The sequence below is a fragment of the Priapulus caudatus genome, unplaced genomic scaffold (assembly GCF_000485595.1).
Source record: "Priapulus caudatus unplaced genomic scaffold, Priapulus_caudatus-5.0.1 Scaffold402, whole genome shotgun sequence".
In the NCBI taxonomy this organism is placed as follows: domain Eukaryota; kingdom Metazoa; phylum Priapulida; class Priapulimorpha; order Priapulimorphida; family Priapulidae; genus Priapulus; species Priapulus caudatus.
In genome coordinates this window covers 115,535-127,519 of record NW_014577463.1, presented here as the reverse complement: position 1 = coordinate 127,519, position 11,985 = coordinate 115,535, and the positions used below count along the sequence as shown (strand labels likewise).

Here is an 11,985-nt window from a genome sequence, read left to right as displayed (position 1 = left end):
CACAGGTGAGTGTACACGTGACGTCACAGTTACACGTGGGGAGGTCACGGTGTGAGTGTACACGTGACGTCACATTTACACGTGGGGATGTCACGAGGTGAGTGTACACGTGACGTCACACTTACACGTGGGAAGGTCACAGGTGAGTGTACACGTGACGTCACAGTTACACGTGGGGAGGTCACGGTGTGAGTGTACACGTGACGTCACATTTACACGTGGGGAGGTCACGGGGTGAGTGTACACGTGACGTCACACTTACTCGTGGGGAGGTCACTGGGTGAGTGTATACGTGACGTCACACTTACACGCGGGGAGGTCACGGGACGAGGTCACCTTTAACGTCACGCTTACGCGTTGAAGGGGTCACGGGCTAAGTTAACGCGAGCGTGTTCTATATACTGTTTATTCCAATTCGAGCTATGCATGAGCTCTTGGTGTTTCGATTTTGTATAATATTATTATATAATTATATTAATTATATAATAATATATTATATCTCATGCAATGAATTTGATTGGTGCGTGAAAATAACGTGAAACTACGCGAACAAAATTTCGGATCCATCCATTGCAATAATTATTACTTTTGTGTTCATCGCAGGTCGATTTATCCTCGATTTACGGTGAAACAGCAGAGAAGAGGAAACAGCTGAGAAGTTTGACAGGAGGAAAATTTAAAATGCAGGTATACGAATGCAGTTACGTTTTGTTATTTAAATGAATTATATACGCGAATAAACTATGACAAAAAGAAAATCCTACAAGTATTCTCCGTATCTGCAAAGATTAACGTAAATACGTAAAGCTAATAAATGTACGAAATTTACGAAATTGAACGCGACAACTGAAAAGCTGCTATTAATACCACCACCTATCGCAATATAAAGTAAGTGATTACGTCATGACCACCTACTGCATGACGTAATATCTATTACAGGTCATTAACGGGGAGGAATGGCCCGTATTGATAAAGGATGCTCTTATCGAAACCGAATATCCTCCCGGATATCCGGAAGAACGTAAATTCGCTCTGGGTCATCCCTTTTACGCGCTTCTTCCGGGTCTGTTCGTATGGTCTACGATATGGATGCGGGAACATAACAGGGTGTGCGATATCCTAAAGGAGGAACATACAGACTGGGACGATGAAAGGTTATACCAAACCGCCCGACTCATCCTTGTTGGTACTACATGTTTCTCACGAGCTATTCGAAGCTGTGCTTATTTCTTTGCTTATTACTTACTGTCTGCTGCTTGCTCTTTGCTTATTTCAAAGAGCATATGAGATAGTTAGTTGTATGTAATTTACGCAGCTATCTATACGCATAGTCGACACAATTTTATACACGCAGCAAGTTACATATGTCGTTTATTTACTCTTGATTTTATAAATCAAGAGGTATAGCCATATTATTGAATTATGATAATCTATTATTATTCTAATATTATGATGTTTTGTTTGATTTTGTGTGTGTTTGATGTTATTATTATGTTTTATATTATGTTATTATGATTTATATTGTTATGTTATTGTCATATTAAATTTTGTTGGTGATTCGGACCAGCCGCAGGGTACCATGAATGCTGAATTTGCAAGCATTCTGCAGGAAATTAAATATTCCACGATAAATCGAAAAGATTGCGCGCCCTGATATTAAATTCTTTAAACGACATTTCTATTCATTTTTGTAACATTTTTTGTAATTTTATTTAACATTTGAAATGCAGGTGAGACGATAAAGATCGTTATCGAAGATTACGTTCAGCATCTTAGCCAGTATAAATTCAAGCTCAAGTTCAACCCGGAACTACTTTTCGACGTGCCATACCAGTACCAGAACCGCATTGCCGTGGAATTTAACCACCTCTACCACTGGCACCCTCTACTACCGGAATCATTCAACATCAGCGGACAGACGTATCCGATGAAAAGCTACATGTTTAACAGTCAACTGGCCGTCGATCATGGCATGTATGCGGTCATAGATTCCATGTCACGTCAACCGGCTGGAAGAGTAAGCGTTATATTCATAGTTACCTAGTTATATAACTACCATTGCAGCACGAGTTTTCATATAGTCGTGGTTCAGCTAGTATATATATATATATATATACCAAACATATACGCGCACACACACGCGCATACAGCACACGTACACGCACACCCTCGCACATGCGCGCACACACACACGCGCGCGCACGCACACACGCACGGAACGCACGCACGCACCGCGCACGCACGCACGCACGCCACAGAGTGTGTGCTGTGGGTCGTGTGTGTGTGTGTCGTGTGTGAGTGAGAGAGACGAGAGAGATAGTGTGTTGTGCCGGTGTGAGAGAGAGAGTAGAGATGAGGGAGAGAGAAATGAGTGGTGTGTGTTGTGTGTGTGTGTGTATGTGTGTGTGTGTGGTTGTGTGATGTCGTGTCGTGTGTGCGTGCGTGTGTGTGTGTAGGATGTGCTGTGTGTGCGTGCGTGCGTGCGTGCTTTCGTGCGTGCGTCCGCTGCGCGCGCGTGCTGTGTGTGTTGTGTGTGTGGGATGTGTGTGTGTGTATCGTGGGTGTGGTGCGTGCGTGCGCTGCGTGGTGTGCGGGCGTGCGCGCGCGTGTGTGTGTGCGCGCAGCCGTGTGTTTGTGTGTGTGAGAGAGAGAGAGTAATTGGAGATTTCGCATCAAAAACTAAAGCGACGCGCGATATACTATATAATACTACTATTATAAATTGAATATACCATTATACACAATATATAGACAATCAAATTTTTGTAAAAGTATCAAAGTATCAAAAATCAAAGTATACAACCGCTTGCTGCATTTATTGTTCCGAGAACAATGTCAGCGTATATTGGTTGTATTCTGTAAATGTATGCATCTGCATGTCGTAATATCTTGATGGGATCAACTTTCTGCTGACGAGCGGGATTGGCTCAATGTTGTCGTAAATTCTACATTTACTAGTACAAGCCAATTATACCGTCTATCATTTGCGTTGCGAATAATATATGCGATTGATCCCTGCCCCGCAAATAAGTGGATAAGTAGATAAGCGAAACGGTGTTAATGGTTAATGCGACATTTACTCTCACGATTATTCGATTTCGCTCGCCAGATGTCGCACCACAACCACGGGCCCTCGACGTTACACATCGCCGTGGCAACGCTAAAGCACGGACGATTGCTGCGGTTGCAACCCTTTAACGAGTACCGGAAAAGATTTGGACTTCGACCCTATGGCTCCTTTGAGGAGCTCACAGGTAAATATTCCTGATTAAAAACTCACTGTACGATAGGCTGGTTCTTGTGATCGCTGATGGTAAGCCGTAGAAATAGCTGCCACTCGCACTTAGAGATTGGAAGCCAAGAAAGACACACATTGACAAATATCGCTATGCATGTCGAAATTCTATATTCTATTTTATACGATGGCACACATTGCTCAACACTGATGCGTATTACTAAGTATTATTACACTTTGATATACATTACTAAATATTGTTACACTTTGATACGCATTATTAAGCATTGTTACACTTTGATACACATTACTAAGCATTGTTACACTTTGATACGCATTATTAAGCATTGTTACACTTTGATACACATTACTACGCATTGATACGCGTTGGTACAGTTTGCTGCGATTCGATTCTAGATGTGTGCTATCTTATTTCCATGCTACGCGTGGCTGTTGTTTCTGCATGCATTTGAAGTATATATATAGTATAATATACATATAAATATATATAATATAATATGTATATATATTCCTATTCCATAATATAATATATCTTGTATTCCAAATGATTTGAAAGACCAATGACCTATTGACCATCTGACATCGTTCAGAAATAGCAAAGGCTCATCGGAACAATCTCTTTCTTGTAATGCAATCAGGAGCTTTTTATGCCAAAATGCCACACCAACCTTAAATAACCAAAATTAAAAGACTAATTAAGCATGCGATCTTCGCTATCAGATTAATCACTAAGCCTATAATTAACAACGGACGTGATTTTAATTAAGCTAGATCGAAAATGGCACACATTAGCGGCTCCTGATCTCACGGCCTGAGTCGTAAAAATGCTGCTCCTCTGTCCCGCGGCCGGGAAAGGTCAATGACCCAAGTACGCTGTATGAAGCAGCGTGCTTCGGAATTGCCTCCTCGCCTGCCCTCGCGTTACACTTGTGACATCTATAGAAACGACACGCATCACCCGATACGGCCCGACACTACCTAGTCGCACGAGATGTGTTCAAGCGAACAGAATATTACACGAACGGGGTAAACTGGAATGATATGAAAGCTGGCTCGTTTCTTAGTTAAAAGTGCGGAGATAAGAGATATGGGGAGCAACGTAGCGAGAGAGGCAAGAGAGAGGGAAAGATAGAGAGAGGGGGAAGATAGCGAGAAGAGGGGGAGCAACGTGCGAGAGAAGAAAGAGAGATATATATAGCAAGAGCAGAGAGAGAGAGATAGTGAGAGAGCAAGAAAGAGCGAAAGAGAAAGAAGAGTGAGAATATACGAGAGAGAAAGAAGAATGGAGTGAGTGAGAGTGAGACGCGAAGAGAGAAGAGAGAGAGAGAGAGAGAGAGAAGAAAGAGAAAAGAGAAAAGAGAAAGAGAGAGAGAGAGAAGAGAAAGAGAGAAGAGATAGAAAGGATAAGAGATCAGAAAGAGAGCAGAGAGAAGAGAAGAGAGAGAGAAGAGAGAGAACAAGAGAGAGCGCGAGAGGAGAGAGAAGCGAGAGAGAGAGAGAGAGAGGAGAGAGAAAGAGCGCGCGGAAGAGAGTAGAGAGCGAGAGATGAGAGAGAAGATAAGAGAGAGCGCGCGCGAAGAAGAACGAGAGAGTTTGAGAGAAGAGAGAAGAGAGAGAGAGAAGCAGAAGAGAGAGAGAGAAAGAGAGAGAGAAGAGCTAGATATCGAGAAGGAGAGAGAAGAAGAAGACGAGAGAGAGAAGAGAGGAGAGCGAGGTGGCTATCATCTATTACAGTCAGCTCTGACATTAGTAACATATTAGCTACAGACCGTTACTTACCATGCCATACGTCTCTCAGAGCACAGGTTATCAACGTAAACCAAACCTGCAGCAACCGCGTACTAATATATATACCATAAACAATGGCCGTCACCGGGGACCAGGTAAATATCTCACGAGCACTGCTAATAACATTTCCCAGCCGGGAGCAGGAAAAATGGGGCTGAGCGCTCCATTACCTGTACTGTTGTAGATTCGGCATGCTGGTCCATCGCAAGCTGTAGAGAGAGGTCGAAAATGTCAGCTGCGTCAATCATGGCGCAGTTGCTAGAAGACTGCGAATATAGGTATTCTTCTCTTCTTCTTCTTTCTTCTCTCGACCGTCTTCTTCTCTTCTCCTTCTGTCTTCCTCTTCAAAAAAAAATAAAAAAAAAAAAAAAAAAAAAAAAAAAATAAAAAAAAAAAAATATTTCATTCTTCTTCTCTTCTTCTGCTTTCTCCCCTTCTTCCTTCTCTCTTTCATTCTATCTCTCCCTATATTCTTCTCTATCTTCTCTTTTTCTTCTATCTCTTTCCTTCTAGTTCTCTCTTATCCTTATTCTATCTTCTTGCTCTTTTTCGGCTTTATACTTCTCTTTCTCCTCTTTTCCGCCTCTCTGCTCATATCTCTTGATCTCTTCTTCGTTTCATTCTTTTTACTTCTGACTTCTCTATTTTTGCTCACTGGTCTTATTCTTTATGATTCTTTACTCTTGACTTCTTCTCTTGATCTATCCTTTCAAGAGCTCTTCCTTCACATTTCTATTTCTCTTCTCTTCTTTTTTACTTTCTCTCTTTTATCTTTACTCTTCTTACTCTTTCTTTTTCTGCCTCTCTCCTCTCTACTTCTTCTCTCTATTACTCTCTCTTCTAGTTTCTTTTTTCTATCTTTCTTGACTTGCTTTATATGGGCGTGTCTCTCGCTCCTTTACTCTCTCTCTCATTATCTGTGTTTTCTCTAACTATCTTCTGCTTCTTCTTCTCTTTCTTCTTCTTCTATTCATCTTCTTCTCTTCTCTTCTTCTTCTTCTTCCTCAGTACGTGGAGCCTTTCCCAGCTGCTGCCGTATGCTCCGGTCCTGTGCTCCTTCTCCAGCCATCATTGGTTCAAAATATGCAGCAACATAAGAGCACAACTTGTGTATAGGATCTACTATTCCCAGCATCAATAACCTACGCTTATATATATAATATCAATCAGTGAATGATAAGAATGACCCCAGTAGGGCCTGAATATTATTTACCTATACCACTGTAGGCAGTTTCCCTTCTCCTCACTTACATTTCGGTTTAAACAACCCAATAACGTCACCGTGATCCGCCAACAACAACAAGCAGCACCAAGACGAGTAACGGACGAACAACAACAACGACGAACGAATCGGACGATACAGCGAAATGACAAAAATACAATAAACTAGCAAATCAAAGAATAACAACAAAACAAACAACATAAATTAAAATAATAAAAAGAAGAAGAAAGAAGGAAAATAGAATAATTGTAAGAATAGTGATTTGGCGTCTAATAACAGCGTCAAACCTATATCTTTGCACTTGAAAATAGCGGATAATTAGCTAGAATCCAGGTTTAATACGCCTAATCCGTGAGCGGCGTAATTTACCCCAACACTGTTATAAAACGGCAACACCCGACGACGTATGTGGAATAAGCTTCTTACGTGGTAACCAGACACGTATTTAATTCGAAGAAACGTCATTACCCCGCATTTAGCCGTTTATGTTATCAAGTTGATCTGTACCATAACCGGGTGCGCGAACACCGTGCACGGTACATGCTGCAACCTACAAATCTAAGGCGAGGAAGTAGTGCTTTGGACCGAATCTCCATTTTGCAATGTGCATATGAATATATATAATGTAATATATATCCATATTAATATTAATATACTAATTTACACAACACATCATATATGCATATACATATGTATGTAATGTGTGGTGTATGTGTGTGTGTGTGTGTGTGTGTGTGTGTGTGTGTGTGTGTGTGTGTGTGTGTGTGTATGTGTGTATGTGTGTGTGTGTGTGCGTGCGTGTATATACGCAATGCTAATTTTTCAAGTTAATTTCTCCACTGTCTACTGTAGTAAATCGGAAACTAGTACGTACGGTAGTAAGAGATGTAGACAAGAAGAAAGAGAGCGGAAGAGAGAGAGAGAGGGGAGAACTCTTCTCCATTTCATCGCAGTAATGGAAATTAACGTTGTAATATTGGTTTTCAAGTAACGGCGCGCACGCGGAGCTCTAGTAAGATCGCAATGCTCGCTTCTCATGGCGCGCCGCAAAGTATAATCACTCTAATGCAAACGGTATATTATATTCATGAAAAACCAGCTCGGTTTTTATTGAATCAACGCGGTTTTTAATGTCGGCGAAGGTGTATATAACTTTCACCAAAGATGGAACAGGCATGTACAGCTAGCAGCACACTTCACCATTTTCGTTGCTCGTACAGGCAATTTTCGTGGTCGGCAATTTTTGTGGCCGTTGCCGCGTCACAGCACACTTCACCACAAGTTGCCACCACGAGCAATTTTCGTGGTGAGAAATCAAACCGGTTTGATTCTCGCCAACTCGTGGTCACCACTAAATTTCCGTGGTGAGTGGTCGTTACCGGCCCCCGCAGACTTGGCCATTTTTGTGGCGACCACAAAAATTGCCTGTACGAGCAACGAAAATGGTGAAGTGTGCTGCCCGCTTACGTTAAGAAACGCTTTAACGTTGTTAAGGACGCGTACGTACGGTGTAAGAGAAGACTAACGTACGCTCGCGCTATTTGCTGCTGACTCTAACGCTTTGATCCTTTCTCACTGTCATCACTATAGTACCAATTAAACATGGTGATACAAATAATGACATAATGACGCATGCTATATGTTGTTTAGATGTGAATAATACGAACAACAACACAAACGAAAGTAATATCAATAATAAGATTCATATTCATTCAATTCAATTCAACAATTCAATTCAATTCATTCATATTCAAATTCAAATTCATATTCATATTTATATTCATATTTAACATAGGGTTGTTCAATCGACCGATTATTAACGAGTGGACGAATATTTCACCTACACATTGCAGGAGAACAAGAAATGGCCGCCGAGCTACGAGAACTATACGGAGAGGTCGACGCGCTAGAGTTCTCTCTAGGTCTCATGCTGGAGAAAGCACGAGCAGCAGCCATGTTCGGCAGCACTATCATTGAGATGGGCGGCCCGTTCTCCGTGAAGGGCCTCATGTCAAGCCCCGTATGCAGCCCCGGCTATTGGAAGCCGTCTACATTCGGAGGTGACCGCGCATTTGACGTCATCAAGATGGCGTCGCTGCGAAGGCTCGTGTGTTCAAACATTCGCGGTCCGTGTCCTTTTGTGTCCTTCAGGGTTCCAGATGACGTGGCGAATGCAGTAACGAGGCAGGAAAAATCTACTAGAGACGGCTGCCGTGAAGAATTGTAGTGAATATGTATGAACGTAAACCTCCTCAGCAACCGCGTACTATATATATATACATGGCCGTCACCGGGGACAGGTAATACTCACGCTGCTATACATTTCCCGCCGGGAGCAGGAAATGGGGCGAGCGCTCCTCCTGTAGCTGTTTGTAGATTCGTTATTGCTGGCATCGCAGCTGTATGAGAGAGGTGCGATGTCAGCTCGTCTATCATTGTGCGCTCGCTAGAAGACGCGAATGGGCTCTTCTTCTTCTTCTTCTTCTTCTTCTTCTTCTTCTTTTTCTTCTTTTTCTTCTTCTTCTCCTCCTCCTTCTTCTTTTTATCCTTCTTCTTCTCTTTCTTCTTCTTCTTCTTCTTCTTCTTCTTCTTCTTCTTCTTCTTCTTCTTCTTCTTCTTCTTTTTCTTCCTCAGCCTTGGATCGAATCATCGTCACTTGTTCTTCGTTGGACGTAAGCCTTTTCCAGCTGCTGCCGAATGCTCCGGTCCTGTGCTCTTCTCCGCCATCTTGGTTCAAATTTGTCAAGGTCGTCTCGCCATCGGGTCTTTTGACGGCCACCAAATCAAATAGCGGCGCTCTTCTATTGTAACCTAAAGTAACCAGCTAGGTTGATAGGCTGGGTTGCTTATACCCGCTATATGGGCGTAGCAAGAATGGTTGAGGTTAGAGGAAAAGTTATTTAACCGTGACGTTTAACCGATATGTGACATTTAACCTAACCCAACCTTAGCCATCACTCTAACCATGCCCATCCTAAAGCGAATCGTAACTCCTCTATTGAACCTGACTTTAACTATTTTAACATTATTGATAGATATATTCTTAATCCTAATCTAAACCCTACGGCACGAGCTCAATAGTGAATAATACCATGGCCTGACTCAGCCACCGTACCTGGAGCGTACCGTACCGTACCGTACCGTACCGTACCGTACCGTACCGTACCGTACCGTACCGTACCGTACCGCCAGCGTCTGTTACCTGGAGCTCAAACAAAGAGCACAACTTGTGGTGTGATGATCACTATTCTATGCATAACCTACGCTTATATATATAGATCAATCTTGATGATAATAATGACCCAGTAGGGTCCTGATATTATTTACCTATCGCTGTAGCAGTTTCTCCTTCTTCCTCTTTTACTTTCGGTTTAACAGCCAATAACGTCACCCAACAACAACAGCAGTAGCAACGACAACGCCAACAACAACAACGACGACGACGACGACAACAACAAAAACAATAACAGCATCAAGAATAACAACAACAACAACAAAAGTAATAAAAATAATAAAAAGAAGAAGAAGAAGAGGAAATAGAATAATTGTAATAATAGTGATTTGCTGTCTAATAACAGCGTCAAACCTATATCTTTGCACGTGAAAATAGCGGTAATTAGCTATGAATCAGATTAATACCCGTTACGGCGGTATTACCCAACACTGTTATAAACGCAACAACGACGTATGTGGATAAGCTGCTTACGTGGGTACAACACGTATTTAATTCGAAGAACGTCATTACACCCCCGCATTTAGCGTTTATTTGATCAGTTGATCTGTACCACCGGTGCGCGTACACCGTGCAGGTACATGCTGCAAACCCACAAATCTAAGGCGAAGTAGTGGCTTTGGCCGAATACCCCTCCAGTTTCGCGATGTGCATATGTAATATATATATAATATATACATATTTAATATAATATATAATTACACACACCTATATATGCATATACATGTATGTATTGTGTGTGTGTGTGTGTGTGTCGTGCTGTGTGTGGGTGGTTGCAGGGGGGGGGCGGGCGGGGCGGGGGGGGGGGCGGGGGGGCGGGCCGCGGGGGCGGCGGGGGGGGGTGCCGGGGCAGGGGGGGGGGCGGGCGGGGAGGGGGGGGGCGGCGCGGGGGGCGCGGGGGCGGGGGGGGGGGGGGGGGCGGGGGGGGGCAGGCGGGGGGCGGGGGGAGCGGGCCTGGGGGGCTGGGGGGTGGGCGGGGCGCGGGGGGCGGGCGGGGCGCCGGGGCGGTTGGTGTGTGTGATGTGTGGTGTGTGTGGGTGTATGTGTGTGTGTGTGTGGTTGTGGCGCTGCGTTGTATAAACGCAATGCTACATTTTTCAAGTTAATTTAACGCCACGGTCATACTGTAGTAAATCGGAAACAGTTCACGTACGGTAGTAAGAGATGTAGACAAGAAGAAAGCAGAGCGGGAAGAGCAGAGAGAGGGGGGAGAACTCTTCTCATTTCATCGCGGGGGGGAGTTGGGATATGGAAATTAACGGTTTGTAATATTGGTTTTTCAGTAACGGCGCGGGTTCTGGTGGCGGTCTCAGAGCCTCTATAGTAAGATCACAATGCTCGCTTCTCATGAGCGCGCCTGCCGAAGTTATAATCACTCTTAATGCAAACGCGTTGAATATCATTCATGAAAAACCAGTGCTCGTTTTTATTGAATCAACGCGTTTTTTAATTCTGGCGAATGGTGTTATAGTATACGTGCATTTGTCCAAATTATGATTTGGCAAACAGGCATGTCAGCTAGCAAGCACACTTCACCATTTCCGTGCTCGTAACAGCAATTTTCTCGTGGTGTTTGTGGTCGGCCAATTTTGTGTGGCCGCGTTTGCGCGTCACAGGCGACACATTCACCACAAGTTGCCACCACGAGCAGATTTGTTTTAACCCCCTACCATATCGCCATTACGCCCATGCCTACGACAAGTTTAGTACCTCGAGATTAATCAAGAAAGGGGCTGACTTCAAACCTGCAGTTTAGTCCTCCAAGTATACGATTACCCTACCTACAGCCAATCGGTGAGTTTACGCCCTGGCTGCAGCCAATTACACAAGTATACACCCTGTTACCCCCTACATATCCGGACCATACGCCATGTAGCACCAAGTTATACCCCAATGTATCAACGGTCACCTCACTAAATCGGGTGAATATCGTCAGTTAGACACCAAGTATTACACCAAGTATACGCCCTGGTGCACCATTACAACAAGTATACCACCCGTATACCCCCTAATCGGGACCCATACGCCATGTAACACCCAGTATTTACCCAAAGGTATCACGGTGAAATATCGTCAGATTTAGACACCAAGTATCGATACACCAAGTACTACGACTGCTCTCACCAACTTACAACAAGTATACACCCTGATATACCCCCGCCTATCATATCGGACCATACCGCATGTAACCAAGTATACCAATGTATCACGGTGAATATCGTCAGGATATTTAGTACATACAAACGTATTCGCCATACACCAAGTATACCGCCCTCGTGCACCAATTACAACACACAGGTATACACCCTGTATACCCCCGTATTTATTATCAAAAGCTTGACATACGCCGAATGTACAGCCAAGTATACCCAATGTATCATCACGCGTGAAATATACCGTCAGTATTTAGACACCAATATGCGTATCCAGCCAAAGTAGTATCGCCGCTGCCTGCACCCAATTACAACGTACTGACACCGCTGATAC

General features: G+C 43.5%; 1 protein-coding gene across 1 annotated transcript in view; it reads left to right on the top strand.

Annotated features, from left to right (window-relative positions):
- Nucleotides 1–11,985, top strand: part of LOC106809988 (prostaglandin G/H synthase 2-like) — a 30,697-nt gene that overhangs the window by 18,177 nt on the left and 535 nt on the right. Inside the window, exons 4-8 of the mRNA XM_014813240.1 lie at nt 604–687; nt 940–1,186; nt 1,731–2,017; nt 3,110–3,254; nt 8,120–8,500. Of these exons, the coding sequence (XP_014668726.1) occupies nt 604–687; nt 940–1,186; nt 1,731–2,017; nt 3,110–3,254; nt 8,120–8,493 (1,137 nt within the window). The 3' untranslated portion in view covers nt 8,494–8,500. The remainder of the gene's footprint in view (nt 1–603; nt 688–939; nt 1,187–1,730; nt 2,018–3,109; nt 3,255–8,119; nt 8,501–11,985) is intronic.